Consider the following 18127-nt stretch of genomic DNA (forward strand, 5'->3'; position numbering starts at 1 on the left):
AACCATGAATTTTAGCTCTTTGTAAAACCTCTACTCAAAAAATGTATTCGGTTGTTGTTTCACTAGCACCCTTTTAGCCTGGTCAGTGAAGCAGCAAGCCTACAACAAATCCTAAATAGCGTGGTGTAGATGAGAGTCTAAGACTTTAATTATATGTCATTTTATTCACAACACTCAATTCCAGGAAGGAAAAAATGACTTTGTTGTTGTAAAAAGACATTATGTGAGTATCATTCATTGTAAACCAAAAATGATACTGTATTATAGCATAGACAACAATGGGAACTGATGCTGAAAATGTGACCTGTCTGAGAAGCTGAATAATAGTGAAAGTTATCAAAATGAAAAGAAGTGTTAGTGTGAAATGCAGCCTTCTCAGAAATACTCTTTCCTGGCCTGTTTGATTTTGCTTTTGTTGCTTGTCATGCATGAATGAAAGTGCTACACTCTCAGGGGAGCAGGAAAGCCTCTGTGGCGGTTGTTTATTTCCTTAATCCCTCCTCCTTTGTGATTTTTGATGTCAGATCTAAAATGGAAAGCCTGTAAATATAATGATTATCACATGGATAATCACCTGCATTAGGAACCACCCTGCTTCTCTATTCTAACCTTAGCTGTTCTCCACATGTCACATCCACTCTGCGGATGGATTTTAACCTGACTGCTTCATTAGATTTGTGAAACTCAGTACGTGGCGCCCTGGGGCAGCACAGATGGGGACTTGCTTGTTTTCTCTTCTCACTTTTACTGCAAAAGCACTCTACAAAGTCCTTTTCAATTTAGTGTGATCAGTTCACTTGGAATTACTCTTGATATTTGGAATGCACGTTACTCTTCTGCCCACTATCTATGCCTCTTTTTCCTTCCCTACTTTCTGACCTCATAAAGCCTTTTCTTTCTGTCTCTCCGTGCATTGAATCTGAGGATTAAAATTCTGCTTAAAATTCTTACTGGATCAAATTGTTTCCCTGTGTTGTTTTATTTGTTTTGGTGAGAGGGAAAAATAAATGTTGTTCCATCAATGTATCTGCAAACACCTTCAGATCAGAGGTTAGCTGTGGTGGGAAAGTCTGCAGTGATGTGAGCCATCTGCCTTCTCTAATGGAGTGACTGAGGGAGGCAGCACTCCAAGATCAAAGGAAGGTGGGAGGAAGTGAGGAGATAAAATCTTTTTAAGCCATAGAACAAGTGCTGAGCTTTTCAGTGATAGGGCACAGCTCTGCAAACCTGTGTGAGGGAGATGCCAAGGTAGAAAATTTAGTTGACTTTTCTTCAGCATGTCCTTCCTCGGTTAGAAATCTGTTGGCCCTTGAAATAGTTTACAGATGGAAAAGTGTCCTAGCGCCTGATTTCCTTAAAGCAGGGGTCCCCAAACTTTTTACACAGGGGGCCAGTTCACTGTCCCTCAGACCATTGGAAGGCTGGACTATAAAAAAAACTATGAACAAATCCCTATGCACACTGCACATATCTTATTTTAAAGTAAAAAAACTAAACAGGAACAAATACAATATTTAAAATAAAGAACAAGTAAATTTAAATCAACAAACTGACCAAAGTATTGTTGATTTAAATTTACTTGTTCCTTATTTTAAATATCAGTATTTCAATGGGAACTATGCTCTCACTGACCACCAATGAAAGAGGTGCCCCTTCTGGAAGTGTGGCGGGGGACCAGATAAATGGCCTCAGGGGGCCGCATGCGGCCCGCGGGGCATAGTTTGGGTACCCCTGCCTTAAAGAGTAGTGATCTGACATTTATTGTGTGTCTTGCAAGTAGTCGGTCCTACTCTACCATAACAGGTCAGTTAATTGCTTCTTAGATTTGTGTGAGCAAACTGGACATTAAATGAGCAATTTAACTACATACGAATTTTGAGTTCTTGTATTTTAATGCAATTTTAGTCATACAAATCCTTTATATTAACTTTGTCGTATAGGCCTCTGGGGTTCTTTCATGCCTCTGAAAGTTCTATATAAGTAAGTAGTTCTAGCAGAGATTTTCAATGATCTTTTTCATGTAAGAATTAGCTTAGTTAGGTTTTATTTTATTTTATTTTTTACAGAGACAGAGAGAGAGTCAGAGTGAGGGATAGACAGGGACAGACAGACAGGAACGGAGAGATGAGAAGCATCAATCATTAGTTTTTCGTTGCGTATTGCGACATCTTAGTTGTTCATTGATTGCTTTCTCATATGTGCCTTGACCACGGGCCTTCAGCAGACCAAGTAACCCCTCGCTTGAGCCAGAGACCTTGGGTCCAAACCGGTGAGCTTTTTTTTTGCTCAAACCAGATGAGCCTGCGCTTAAGCTGGCGACCTTGGGGTCTCGAACCTGGGTCCTCAGCATCCCAGTCCGACGCTCTATCCACTGCGCCACCACCTGGTCAGGCGCTTAGTTTTTAGTTTTGACAACTTGGAAAAATACTACATTGAACCTATCCTTTTCCTTGACACTTAGGGCAGCAAATTTATTGACTATGTTGTATACAAAATTCTGTTGAAAGTAAATTTTCAAAGAGTCTAACCTTGTTTGCACCAGGTGTCAGGATCATAATTCTTTTTTTTTTTTCATCTGCATTACTAAGCCTAAATTGATCATCCCGTGTTCTCTAGTGAACAACCTAAGAAACTATACTTTCAGGTCATCACTTTCTGTAACTTCAGTGTTCAGCTGTAATCATCCATTTCAGCCTTTTTAAACCCTCAAAATGGTTCTTTAAATTTAAATTTTATTAGTCTATTGGACCATACGTACATACATACATTTTTTTTCTCAGTATTTTTGCCAACATGTTGGTAGTACCCAAATGTGTGCTGGAGACATTGACTGTACTTTCTGCCTTACATGGTTTGGTGCAGTAGTAATTTTAGTTGAGTTGGATCTGCTCACTACTTGGGCTCAAATCCCATCCTTCTATTAATATCTCTTGGCAAAGATAATTTTGGAGGAATGTAAGTTAAGATGTAGAGGCTCTTGACAGTTGTCTGCAGTTTTTTTTTCATTTTCAAGAGGGAAGTAGAGCTGAAAAGTAATATTGCCTCCATTTTCTGTATCAATCCTAAAATTAAAATATATGCACAAAGCAAAGAGTAGAGAAAGGGAAAGGATTTGGTTGCACAGATATGATTTTGTCATTTGATAGCCTGTTATAACAGCATTAGGGTATACACTAATGATCATCAGACTGTGCCCTTAAGATATTTAATTCTAGAAAAACATTGTATATTTTAACTATATATTTTTAATGTTCAACTTTTGTTGCCCTGTCATCTTATATCATAGAAAAATAGGGTTTGTTGGACTGTTTGTTATAATTTTCAAGCAATCAAAAAAGTAGAAAAACTGAATACATCTAGGTTTAGTAATTAATATATTGCCATTTTTGCTTCGCTTTAATTTTTAAAGAAATTCTACATGTATTATGCCACTTTATCCCTAAATACTTCAGGATTAACTGTTAAAAAATTAAGGGCATTTTTCTTACCAAATTGACATTTATTAATGTTATCCCAAGTCTTGTTTCATGTTCAAATTTCTCCAGCCATCCCCAAAATGTCTTTTATAGGTGATTTGTTCAAAACAGGATCCAGTTAAGGTCTATGTATTGCTCTTGGTCATTTTTCCCCTCCTCACTTTTTCACAAAATTAACTTATTGAAGAAACCAAGCTACGTGTCCTATAAAATATCCTGCCTTATGGATTTGTCTGTTTGTTTTCTCAGTGTGTTATTGAACTTGTTCTCCTATTCTCTGAATTTCCTGTAGACTCAAGCTGTATAGTTGAAGTTTTGACTAATTTTTTTAATTTTGGTCAGAAAACTTTGTAGTTGATGCTGTGTACTTTATAGTACGTTATAACAGAAGGCACAAAATATTTGGTGATCCCACTATTACTGATATAAGTCATATGATCAATCAGTGGATTAAGGTTATGATAGTTTGATCCTTCCATTATAAAGTTATAGTTTGCTCCCCATGATCAGCACATAATCTGATACTTTGATTCCATGAAATACCCAGTTCCCCATCATCCTTCCACCTAATCAATTAGCATGGATTGATGATCCTTGCCTGAATAAATTTCATTAGGGACTGCAAAATAGTGATTTCTCTGAATCTATACACTTACCAGCAGACATTCTTCTCTACAGAAGTGCTTTCTGAAAGGTATTGTTTCAATTAAAAATATAACCACCAGCATTTTCCTTAGGTTTCAAATCATTGTCTTTCTTTGTTAGGGTCAACACACCTGAACTCCCTGTGACAGTTACAGTAAAAACATGTCCTACATCTTCCCTATTCCAACTTGTGAAGTGTGTTGACATTATGCTGCCCTTTTTTTATGTCAAAAGAAAAAAGAAATCTTTTTTGGTGTAAGAATAAAAATTGAACTATGTGGGTATACTGAGATAATTGCATATAAAGACGGCTGAATGAGTTTCAAAATGGATTATTTCTTCATTACCTTGCACTTTATAATTAACTGTTCTTTTTTTTTTATTATTTCAGGAAGCTGCCACTTTTGCTAGAGAGCAAGGCTTTGAGGTGAGTTAACCCACAATTGCACACTAAACAGATCCTAAAGGTTTTTTCTAGCTGATAATGAAGTTCTTTTGGACAGTGATTGATGTGCTATTATACTCTCAGAGCCTCTCAGCAGTTGCCATGGAAACTTGGCAGTCGTCATGGTTTCTTTGTTCTGCCAGCACAGTGTTATGACGCACTCTGCTAGGTCTGCACCCAACATCGCCTACAGATGTTATTTATTGAATTTTGAAAAGCCTCTTGGGAAGCCAAGAGGTTGGGCACAGTTTCAAGCTGCCTCTGCAGATATGGGGCCTGTCAGTTTGCTCAGTTAAAAAGCTACCTCATTAGCTGCATTACATTTCATAAGATTCACTGCTAAAGAGTGGTGGAGTAAGACTAAATAGTGACATATAATGTCACTTATATAATTTTAACCCTATCCCATGTAGATTATCATCATACAAATTAATTTCCAGAAGATTGTACTTAACAGTTTTTAAAAACTGATTAATTTAAATCTTGCTCATATAAATTTTTTTTGAACCTTATTTCTTCTTCTTCGTTTTATTTTGGACAGAATTAAAACATATAAATTTCCTAAAACTAAATGTTGATAATTGGCTTTAATTGTCAGGTTCTGATTCTATTATCCTGATATAAGTTATTCTGTCAAGATTCAAAATGCCATGTGGTTTTTGTTGGCAAAATTAAGATAACAGACAAGACCATGTTTTTATCTATAGAATATCCATCTTTCAATCGATTGTTAGAAAACACTGAACCCAGGTTAATTGACAGAATTAACTGAATTTATGGATTTTTTTATTATCCTATTTATTGAGCCAGAACTATGTAGAATACTGTGTTCTTTACCACAATTTTGACTGTTGCACAGTAGTAATCTTTTAAAATTTATTATAACTAGAACTATAATATAGAAACTCTTTATTTGCATATTCAGTATTGTCTACCATCAAAAGAAGCTGTGAGCATTGATTGGCTGTATTAGTAAGCTCACTTTGAAGTCTTTAGAGGAAGCCATGTGAATTTTTAATGAAACTAGCATTTAAATGTACTAAAGGCAGATTTATTATTGAACAACAAATGAATACACGTGCATATTATCCATATCATAGGACTTGACAATCATGCTTGCTCTTCTTGGGGGAAGATAGGAGCATGTGGTATAAATATGCTATTCTCAAGAGCCTATGAGTAAACTATATGAGGGTAGGAAACTTTGCCTTATGATACCTGATTGTTGAGAACTATAATAGTTTATTGGGAATTTTCTTTCCTTTTTTTTTACTATATGAATTCTCACAAATATGGGAATTGAGGCATACACAAAAGATGGTATAAAGATTTTCAAGTGTTTATTTATCTAATTTAAGTTTTGCTTTGTAATTTTCCAAACTGGCAATTTATATACAAGACTAAATGTAAGCAGGGGAATATTCAATTTAAAAGTCAAATGTTTTAATCATGAGAATATAAGTAAATGTTTTCAGGCATGTTTAAAATTTTCACTGATGTTAAATTTTAATGTTAACAATTGATATTCTCTGTTGTCGTTACATCAAAATTCTCCACCGATGAGAGCTTATAGAACATAAATTTGTATCCTATTTTCTGTGCTAACATAAAAAATGTTTTTGTTCCAGAAAATAACATATTTTGTAGATGCGTAGAAATATAACATGTTATACAACCAATGATCATGATTTTTTAGTACCTAGATAATAATATTTAAGAAATAATTTAATAAGGCTAATTCATACTTTTATTGCCCCCTTGAGCTATATGCTTTGAGTATGCCTGGTTTAAATTCAGTTCTAGCAACAAACTGCTTTTTCTATTTTCTACTAACAAGCACCATATTAACCTTTTCATTAGTTTTTACTTGTTGATTGTAGAATTTTAAACATAAATCTGCCATAAATGATTACAGCATATAAACCAAGTGATGATGGTTTTAATAGTATACCTTATTACCTCCTGACACAGTAAAACTGCTCTGTTGGTGATATTGACAGTGATGTGTTAGATTAGATAAAGAATGCAGTGTCCTGATGTGTCTCTTCATGGGTTCTCTAAAATATTGTAAGTCTTGCAGGATATATAAGAGCCATGAGCAGAATAACCTCAACTAATTATTGTCAATAAAATGTAATCCATGTTAGAGGTGCTGTTTAGAGAAATTCATTGATTTTTAAATGCCATTAGAGGGTTTTTTAGTTCATTACACAGTAAAATGAAAACATAGCTTTGAAACTTGGTATTTTTGAAGAATCAAAAATAAATCATTTTATCTTAATAGGTCAGTATCTATGGAAGTATGGAAGTACTCTCAAATCTACTGTGATCAACTAGACAGAGTCTGCATTTTATCAACCCCAACTTTAATTTTACCTCTAAACTTGGGACATGAATGAGAAGAGAGACAAAAAAAATTAAAAAGACAAAAAAGGCCCTGGCTGAATAGTTCAATTGGTTAGAGCATCATCCTGAAGTGCAAAGGGTGCTGGTTCAATCCTCGGTTAGGCACATACAAGAACAGGTTGCTGTTCCTCTCTCTCTCTCTCTCTCTCTCTCTTTCTCTCTCTCTCTCTCTCCCTCTCCCTCCCTCCTTCTCTCCCTCCCTCTCTCTCTACCTCTCTTCCTTCCTCACTCTCTAAAATAAATAAAATAAACAAAAAAATTTTTAAGTGGCTATTTTATTCTTCCCACCAGCACAGCTGTCCTACCCTCATTTTCTCTTATAAATCCCAATCAGTCCCCAAAGCCACTGAGTAGTGCCACTGGTGATCTGTCTGCTAACAGACATGCCCAGATGCCTCTAAAAATAACCAGTGTGTTTATTCATCAGGAAGTATCCTCAGTGGCATTGTTTATAATATTCTGGGGAGCTTCTCTGCAAATTTTAGATAATCTTTCTTTTTAAAACAATCTTTAGTCTTTAAAATTAGTTGGGAAATTTTTAGTAAGAAGAACCAGCTTAAGAGGGCACTGGAGAATGTGATAAAAACTGAGGCTGGGTGGAGTACAAAGCAGAAGAGAGAGGAGATATATATATGTGATAGGAAATTGCATAGTGCCTGATTTAAATGACAGAACTGCTAAGAATTTAAAATGACAATTCTTGAGGTAAAAAATTTCATAAGGCTTTTATTATTTTGGAAAATCAGTTCAGACTGCAATGTGTTCTTAAATCTACCTTATCTTGAGCTAAACTGCTTAAAGGCTTGTATTTTTAGAACCTAAATAAAAATAAAGTACTTAAAAGCCTGTTACATTTTGAAGCCTTTTAGAAGGTGTGTTGAAAATTGACTGAAATTAATTAAAATGAAGAAAATTCCTCCAAAACCTAAATACAAATATTCTTTGTATTTTTATTATCTGTACAATAAGAGTATATGCCACATGATAAAGAGAATTCATGCTGTCTCTACTGGATCATTTATTTATTTTTATTCTAAGCAACAAATTTTAATTTTCTTGTTTTATATATCTAAGATATAATATTTCTGATTGTAGAGGAAACAAAGCAATTTTTTTCCCTTTCCCAACTTTCCCATGGTCCCTGACTCTACCTAGAGGATCCGAGACTTTTAGTCTTTCTCTGACCAGTAGTGACTCTATCAACAAGAGAAAGGTACCACTGAATTGTGCTACTTAATACAGACAGCATCCACTAGCTACATGTGGCTATTTAAATTAAAATTAAGTAAAATTTAAAATTCAGTTCCTCAGTCTCACCAAGCACATTTCAAGTGAGACTATCATATTTGGCTGTGTAAATATTATATATGTGATGAGATATAGATATCAATCACAGAGAGTTCCATTGAATCAGCACTGGATAGAAGGTCCACAGAAAGTATTCAGGAGGCCTTCATTCCCAAAGAATTCTTCAAGATTTTTCTAAGGTTCTTGTGTTCCTCACAAGTATAAAGAACACAATGAATTATCACCCAAACTTTCTGTAAATGACACAATCAAATCCTGCTGGCTAAAGGAATATAATGCTACTTTCCTGGGTGACTGGCTGAATCCTAAAAGAGGACAGTTTTAAAACAATTACATTAAGGGAAAGAGATAAGATAATCTTCTAATTCTCTTTAATCATTCATTCAAGCTTTTTTTTTTTTTTTTTTTTTTTTTTTTTTGTATTTTTCTGAAGCTGGAAATGGGGAGAGACAGTCAGACAGACTCCCGCATGCGCCCAACCGGGATCCACCCGGCACGCCCACCAGGGGGCGACACTCTGCCCACCAGGGGGCGATGCTCTGCCCCTCTGGGCGTCGCTCTGTTGCGACCAGAGCCACTCTAGTGCCTGGGGCAGAGGCCAAGGAGCCATCCCCAGCGCCCGGGCCATCTTTTGCTCCAATGGAGCCTTGGCTGCGGGAGGGGAAGAGAGAGACAGAGAGGAAGGAGAGGGGGAAGGGTGGAGAAGCAGATGGGCGCTTCTCGTATGTGCCCTGGCCAGGAATCAAACCTGGGACTTCTGCATGCCAGGCTGACGCTCTACCACTGAGCCAACTGGCCAGGGCCTGCCTCAAGCTTTGATAAACCTTGAAGACAAGATAGACATGACCAGAGTATATTGCGAAGGAAAATATGGGAGAGTCATAGAATAACTAACTCTCAGAGAAAGTAAAACATTGAAAAATACAATGATCTAGCCATGACATTAAAAAAAGGCAAAAAATAAAAAAACAGAGAAACAAATTTGAAACAGAGGGAACAAGAATATAATTATAGGCCCTGGCCGGTTGGCTCAGTGGTGGAGCGTCGGCCTGGTGTGCGGAAGTCCGGGTTCGATTCCCGGCCAGGGCACACAGGAGAGGCGCCCATCTGCTTTTCCACCCCTCCCCCTCTCCTTCCTCTCTGTCTCTCTCTTCCCCTCCGAGGCTCCATTGGAGCAAAGATGGCCCGGGCGCTGGGGATGGCTCCTTGGCCTCTGCCCCAGGCCCTAGAGTGGCTCTGGTCGCGACAGAACGACGCCCCGGATGGGTGAAGTGTTGCCCCCTGGTGGGCGTGCCGGGTGGATCCAAGTCAGGCGCATGTGGGAGTCTGTCTGACTGCCTCCCCGTTTCCAGCTTCAGAAAAATACAAAAAAAAAAAAAAAAGAATATAATATACTATGTACTCCAAGAACTAACAGAAGACCAGTGTCATTGAGCAAAGCAAGGAGGAAGGGAGTATGAGATAAGACTGGAGAGTGACACAGCACATGAATGCCGTAATTATTATAGGAATTTCAATTTAGAAGACAGAATTTGGCAAGGTAGTGAGGCGATCTGTAAGACACCACAATTGGTATTCTATAAAAGTAGGTAAATTGTGGTAGTATTCTTTAACATTTGCATCACCAACTTGTTAAAAATGGAATGAAAAAAGTATATTCTTTAATTTGGAAGACAAAATGCTAACATAAAGGTGTTCATGTGATCACTAGTGACAATAAAAGCGTAATTTAACATTTATAAAATGCTTCATAGTTTATAAAATCTTCCCATCATTTCAATAATACATTTAATCACACAACCCTTTAAGGTAGATATGACATGTGTTGCCATATCAATTCAACAGATACAAAATAGCCTACATGACTTGTACAAGTTTACTTAGTTAATACATACTGGAGCCTGAACCAGAGTTCACCTCTCCAAGTTTAGTACTCTATATATCAGGCATCCCCAAACTACGGCCCGCGGGCCGCAATGGGGCCCCCTGAGGCCATTTATCCAGCCCCCACTGCACTTCTGGAAGGGGCACCTCTTTCATTGGTGGTCAGTGAGAGGAGCACTGTATTTGGCAGCCCTCCAATGGTCTGAGGGACAGTGAACTGGCCCCCTGTGTAAAAAGTTTGGAGACCCCTGCGATACTATATAAACTACACATCTATCTCTTTCACATTCTAATGATTTAGAAGAAGGGAAATATTAAGAAATTAATATTTCCATATGACCTTGGAAAGTGAGAAATATCTTGAAATTCAAAAAATGAAGTATACTAGGATACAATACAAGACACAATAATTAAGAAAAAACTGCAAACTTAAATACAGGATCAGCAATGATTTGTGACTTTGGAAGAAAAATGATTTAGGATGAACATGCTCTAATTTTGTAATAACAAAAAGCACATTGCTAAAATTCATAGAAGTAGTATAATCTGTGGATAGCATGGAATAGTGATTAAAAGTGCAGTCCCTGAAGTCACACTTTGTGAGTACTAGATGTAACTTCACCACTTAGTATCTTTCTGACCTTAGGAAGTTACTTAACCTCTCTATGACTCGGTTTCTTCATCTATAAATTGAGGATGTAGAAATAGTATCTACTGTCCAAAGTAGTTGAGATTTAATGAGTACTTCAGAGTGATATACATGGCTCTTGGCTTCTGCCTCTATAAAGTGAAGATATAGTAGTAATACCCACTATCTAGAGAAGTTAAGATTTAATAAGCTCGTTTGGAGCTATCCACATGGCTCATAGCTAAATTGTATGGAGCTTTCTTCTACTTCTCCCTCCACCCTTTCCTTTTGCTCCTTTATTAGACTCCATAACTGAATTCCAAATACTCACAATCTTAAGGCCCTTTTAGACAGTTTTGGAGAATATTAAAATGACTTGCGCTGTCCAGTTAGCTCAGTCGGTTAGAGCATTAACCTGAAACAACAAGGTTCGATTCCTGGTCAGGGCACAAATGGGAAGCAACTAATGAATGCACAGTTAAGTAGAATAACAAATGAATGCACTCTCTCCTCTCTCCCTGCCCACTCCCTTCCTCTCTCTCTAAAAGCAATCAATAAAAATATAAAATATTCTTCAAATTCAGTTTAAAAAAATAAAATGAACATTTTTAAAAAATAAAAAGAAAGAAATTAATATTAAGTATTTAGCATATGCTATCAGGGGTCCCCAAACTTTTTACACAGAGGGCCAGTACACTGTCCCTCAGACCGTTGGAGGGCCGCCACATACAGTGCTCCTCTCACTGACCACCAATGAAAGAGGTGGCCCTTCTGGAAGTGCGGCGGGGGGGCCGGATAAATGGCCTCAGGGGGCCTCATGCGGCCCGCGGGCCGTAGTTTGGGGATGCCTGTATATTATATTTACCTCTTTTACTTACCTTATCCCCTTTCGTCCTCACAATAGTTATTTTTTTTATATTTATTTTAAAATTAAATTTAATGATGTAACAGTGGTCCATAGGAACATATAGGTTTCAGGAACGAATCTCCATGGCATGTGAACTACTCATTGTGTTGTGTGCCCATCACCCAAAGTCAAAACACTTTCTGACACCATGTATTTGGCCCCCTTTACTCTCCTCCCTCTTACTCCTCCCCTCTGGTGACAACTTCATTTTTGTCTATGACCATGAGTCTGTTTTATATCCCACCTAACAGCAGTTGTTTTTAACTTTTTACTTTTTTCTAATTTCAGAAAATTTGTAAAAATAGTACAGTAAGTTCCCAAATACCTTCCATTCAGCTTCTCCTAATCTTAATATTTTACATAACCAAGGTATAGTGATCAACCCCAGGAAATTTACATTGGTATAGCACCCATGACTGAACTTCAGTCTTTATTCTGATTTCATTTTTCCTCTAACTTCCTTTTTCTGTTCCAGAATCTAATCCAGGGTTACACATCGCATTTATTTGTCATGTCTCCTTAGGCTCTTCCTTTCTATGACTGTTCCTAACTCTTTCCTTGTTCATGATCTTGATACTTTTGAAGGAAACTTGTCAGTCATTTTGTGGATTGTCTCCAAATTTGAGTCTGTCTGATATTTTCTCACAATTCAATAGTGGTTATGCATTTTTGCCAAAAATACCAAAAAAATGATGCGCCCTTCTTTCTCAGTGCATCATAGCAGGGACGCACATTATGTCCCGCTGGCTTACTGTTGGTGATGTTAACCTTGATCAGTGTGTTAAGGTGTGTTTGCAGTTTGTCCTCTATAAAGTTACTATTTTCCCAATGTAATTAATAAATATCTTGGGTGCAGTGTTTTTGGACTATGCAAATATCCTATATTGCCCACTAATTTTAGCATTGATAAATTTGATCACCAGGGTAAACTGACATCCGTTAGCTTTCTCCTCAGTAAAATAACTATAATATTTTTCCTTTTGTAATGAATAAGTGTCTTAAGGGAAATACTGTGAGAATATGCAATATCTTGACAGTTCCCAAGGTTTTGCTCATCAGTTGTAACGTAATTCTCACCATAAATATGTTCTTCGTATTGTGGATTAGGAAATAGAACCTCAGCAGTGTTCATTACCTGCTCAAGGTGCACAAATCCAGGTGTGATTTCATCATTCTGCTAAGATATGTTAGCCTGAGTATAACAGAGAAAAATCTACTGGCTAACAGCAAAACTAGAACTATGTAGCTTTGGGAAGACAAAATTAAGGTTTTAAGAAAAGTCTTTAAACTATATGGGGATCAGCTACTGAGCGCAAAGCAGTGGTTCCTCAAGCCATAGTGAGAAATTTAGTTCTGGTGCTCACTGCCAGTTACCCCAGGGTGACAAGGGGGTTTATATGAACTATAGATGTGGATGAAATAGAATAAAGCATAACCATCTGTAAAAATTTATATTTCATGTTTGGAAAGTTTATTTCAATCTTAAATTGCCAGTTTTATAAGATTTAATTTGAGATACAAGAAATGTTTCTTTAAGTTAACAAAGCTCTAGAAAAAATATATATCTTCCCACAGGGTTGGTAAAAGACAACTGTGGAATCTTATTCTTAATTTATTTCTTATACCACCTTGAAGAAAGAGAAAGACCTCTATTTAAAAAATATTCAGAACAGGCATAAAATGCTGCTCCCAAGATGATAAAGTGAATTTATTCCTGGAGTTTGTCTCTTTATTAAATATGACCTGCACTCAATTGTAAGCAAAAATCCGAAAATAGTAAAATATATATGCGATAAGGCAATTGGGAGAATATGAGTCATTCTAATTAAATGTATACATTTATTTGAGAGAGAGAAGACATTGTTATATGGCATTTTTTTATCCTTTAGCTGTTACTTTTTTTTTTTTTTTGCCAATCATTTGTCTTTCCCCAAAACTGAGGGAATTTCTTTTCTCATCTGAGTTCAAGCTTAGTTCTGTTCTAAATTAAGCAACCAAAAGTGAAATAGTCAGCATGTTTGAAAGGTCAGCAGCATTGTTATACCACAGTGGCTCTTCTTTTCAGAAACAACAGTCATCTGGTATCATTATTTAGGTCATATAATAGAAGCTTAGCTTCATATATCATCTGCAATTTCTAAAGTACTTAGTGAACAAACAACTTACAAGTACTTTACTAAAGATTGTCATACCTTTAAAAATGTCATGGTTTCTGATGTTATTTGTAACCATTATGACTTGTCTACTGTGCTTACCTAAATTTTTCAATCCTGTATATCTTAATAACTTCCTTTATGCCACTCAGATATATTTTCCCTTTGGTTGTTTCTCTATATATAATATAACTGTTTAAAACTTTGTACAGTGATAGAATACTAACCAAAAAACACAAACCATGGCCAGTTTTAGAAGCCCACTGAATTCATACATGGATTTTTAAATTATCTAAAATTGTTGAAAGCATGATTCTAAAAATCCTATCTGTAGTTTAAGAGTTAGCTTTCAAGTCAAGAACATTTAAGATATAAAACTTCATGGCCTGTGTGATATGAAAAATAACATCAGGGTTTCTAGAATTAATTTGTAATTTTTTATCTTGTTTAAAAAAGATTGTCTGTAGGAAACGACTAGCATCACTCTCTCTCATTTTAGTTCTTTGAAAATTTTGGCAATATAGTAACTGTATTATATCCAAAGTCAGCATAATCATGCTCTAAAATACATCCCTAGAATAATTTACCATATTTTCCCATGTATATGAAGCACCCTTTTCCAAAAAAATTTGGGGTCTAATAACTGGATGTGTCTTACACAGTGGTTGTAGATTATTTTACGTGCATCTCCCGCTTTTTCATGCTTGTTGTCTTTGCGCTCATTGTTTCTCACTTGTTACCGGTATATTACAGTAGGTTATGTTTTGCCATGTTCTGCCCAGAAATACACTGTGTCCGTAAAGTCATGGTGCACTTTTGACCGGTCACAGGAAAGCAACAAAAGACGGTAGAAATGTGAAATCTTCACCAAATAAAAGGAAAACCCTCCCAGTTTCTGTAGGACGATGTGGCAGCATGTGCACATGAGCAGATGATGACGTAACACCGTGTATACAGCGGAGCAGCCCACAGCCATGCCAGTAGAGATGTGGACGGTACCGAGGAAAGTTCAGTGTGTTCTGTGGCTCACTAAATTTGATCCGTGACCAAAGTGCAACGTGAATATCGGTGTGTTTATAACGAAGCGCCACCACATAGGAATAATATTACTCAGTGGGATAAGCAGTAGAAGGAAACCAGCAGTTTGGTGGAGAAACCCCGTTCTGGTAGGCCATCAGTCAGTGATGAGTCTGTAGAGGCTATACGGAATAGCTACCTAAGGAACCCTAAAAAATCTGTGCATGAGCCCACATCAAACTGCACTGAATGGGTATGAAATTGGGAGAGTTTTCCTTTTATTTGGTGCAGATTTCACATTTCTATCGTATTTGTTGCTTTCCTGTGACCGGTCAAAATTGCACCATGACTTTACAGACACACTGTAGCTCAGAAAATTTTTTATACAGTGCTGAATTCAAGTTAGAAGTGATCCAGTTTGCAAAAGTGAATGGAAATCGTGCTGCTAAATATAAGTTTGGTCCTCCTCCAACTGAAAAATCAATCCATGACTGGCTACGGGAAGAAGAAACCCTATTGAAAACGCCATGGCAGAAGAAGGCCACGAGAGGCAAGTCAGCAAAATGGCCTGATTTAGAGAGGGAATTGAAGATATAGATTGAAGAGCAAAGGGCAATTAGAATTCCTGTGTCCACAAAGATAGTTCAGCATGAGGCAAGAAGAATCGCTGATGAAAAAGAAGTTACTGATTTTAAAGGAGGACACAGTTGGTGCTTCAGGTTCATGAAACAGAATGGACTAAGCATGCGTACACACATCAGACTTGCCCAAAAGATGCCTGAAAGATACGAGCAGAAGGTCTTTGAATTTCATCATTTTGTCATTCAGTGTGAGAAGATACATCAGTTTGAGTTGGGACAGATTGTAAATCTGCATGAAGTTCCCCTTCAATGTGATGTCCCAAGTAGCAGTACTGTTGATAAGAAGGGGGTGAAAACTGTAACTGTGAAGACAAGTGGACATGAAAAGAACCATTATATAGTTGTTCCAACTTGCTGTGCCGATGGGATCAAGCTGCCTCCTATGCTGATTTTCAAATGCAAAACAATGTCAAAAGAAGACATTCCTCTAGGAGTGATTGTCCACATTCATGACAAAGGTTGGATGGATCAGGATAGGATGAAGGTCTGGTTTGAGAAAGTTTGGAGAAGGAGACCAGGTAGGCTCTTACACAAACCTATCCTATTGGTGCTTGATCAGTTCAGGGCACACATAACAAAAAACACAAAGAAGATTGCTGCAAAGCAAAAAGCAAAACTTGCCGTCATACTTGGAGGCTTGACATCCCAGCCTCAACCACTTGATGTCAGCATTAACAAACCCTTCAATGCTGCCGTGAGAGATGAATAGAACCAATGGATGAAGTCTTCTGGGGACAATTTGACACCAGCAGGAAGAGTGAAGAAACCAACTGTAGGAGAAGTTTGTACCTTGGTGAAAAGATCCTGAGATAATATCAAGATCGAGATCATTGTCAAGTCATTTAAGAAGTGTGGCATTTCAAATGCCATAAATCAATGGTCCCCAACCTTTTTTGGGCCATGGACCGATTTAATGTCAGAAAATATTTTCACAGACCGGCCTTTAGGGTGGGATGGATAAATGTATCACATGACCGAGATAAGCATCAAGAGTGAGTCTTAGATGGATGTAACAGAGGGAATCTGGTCATTTTTTAAAAATAAGACATTGTTCAGACTTAAATATAAATAAAACAGAAATAATGTAAGTTATTTATTCTTTCTCTGCGGACCGGTACCGGTCCGCGGCCCGGGGGTTTGGGACCACTACCATAGATGGAACTGAGGACAAGGGCAATAGACGAAGATAGTGATTCATCATCCGACAGATGAAGACAAGCTAATGGATGGGAATTTTGACAGTCATGAGGAGTTGTATGAATTTTATGATGCATAAAACATGAGTTCAATAACTTTATGTAATATATCTTTTTTCAAATTTCTGGCCCCAAAATTAAGATGTGTTTAATACATGGGAGTGTCTTATACATGGGGAAATACGGTAATACTCTTTCGCACGCGCACGTGTGTGTGTGTGTGTGTGTGTGTGTGTGTGTGTGTGTCTGTGTGTGTATTTTTCTCAAGTGAGAAGCACAGAGGCAGAGAGACAGACTCCCACATGCACCCAAAAAGGATCCACCCGGCAAGTCCACTAGGGGGCAATGCTCTGCCCATCTGGGGCTGTAGCTCCATTGTAACTGGAGCCATTTTAGCACCTGAGTCAAGGCCATGGTGCCATCTTCAGTGCCAGAGCCAACTTGCTCCAGTGGAGCCTTGTAATATACAAATTTAATGCAATTCCCATCAAAATTCCAATGACATTTTTTAAAGAAATAGAGCAAAAAATTATCAGATTTATATGGAACTATAAGAAAACCCCAAATAGCCAAAGCAATCCTAAAGAAAAAGAATGAAGCTGGGGGCATTACAATACCTGACTTCAAACTATATTATAGGGCCATGACAATCAAAACAGCATGGTATTGGCAGAAAAATAGACACTCAGACCAATGGAACAGAATAGAAAGTCCAGAAATAAAACCACATATATATAGTCAAATAATTTTTGATAAAGGGGCCAACAACACACAATGGAGAAAAGAAAGCCTCTTCAGCAAATGGTGCTGGGAAAACTGGAAAGCCACATGCAAAAGAATGAAACTGGACTACAGTTTGTCCCCCTGTACTAAAATTAACTCAAAATGGATCAAAGATCTAAACATAAGACCTGAAACAATTAAGTACATAGAAGAAGACATAGGTACTCAACTCATGGACCTGGGTTTTAAAGAGCATTTTATGAATTTGACTCCAAAGGCAAGAGAAGTGAAGGCAAAAATTAATGAATGGGACTACATCAGACTAAGAAGTTTTTGCTCAGCAAGAGAAACTGATAACAAAATAAACAGAAAGCCAACTAAATGGGAAATGATATTTTCAAACAACAGCTCAGATAAGGGCCTAATATCCAAAATATACAAAGAACTCATAAAACTCAACAACAAACAAACAAACAAACAATCCAATAAAAAATGGGAAGAGGACATAAACAGACACTTCTCCCAGGAGGAAGTACAAATGGCCAACAGATATATGAAAAGATGCTCATCTTCTTTAGTTATTAGAGAAATGCAAATCAAAACTGCAATGAGATACCACCTCACACCTGTTAGATTAGCTATTATTAACAAGACAGGTAATAGCAAATGTTGGAGAGGCTGTGGAGAAAAAGGAACCC

The 18127-nt window shown here is 37.2% G+C and overlaps 1 protein-coding gene across 2 annotated transcripts in view; it reads left to right on the top strand.

Annotated features, from left to right (window-relative positions):
* The window catches only part of ADK (adenosine kinase), a 657653-nt gene that overhangs the window by 527563 nt on the left and 111963 nt on the right, over positions 1-18127 (top strand). For both annotated transcript variants that reach the window (XM_066349840.1, XM_066349841.1), the window contains exon 8: positions 4513-4548. In XM_066349840.1, the coding sequence (XP_066205937.1) occupies positions 4513-4548 (36 nt within the window). The remainder of the gene's footprint in view (positions 1-4512; positions 4549-18127) is intronic.

The sequence above is a fragment of the Saccopteryx leptura genome, chromosome 9 (assembly GCF_036850995.1).
Source record: "Saccopteryx leptura isolate mSacLep1 chromosome 9, mSacLep1_pri_phased_curated, whole genome shotgun sequence".
Classification (NCBI taxonomy): domain Eukaryota; kingdom Metazoa; phylum Chordata; class Mammalia; order Chiroptera; family Emballonuridae; genus Saccopteryx; species Saccopteryx leptura.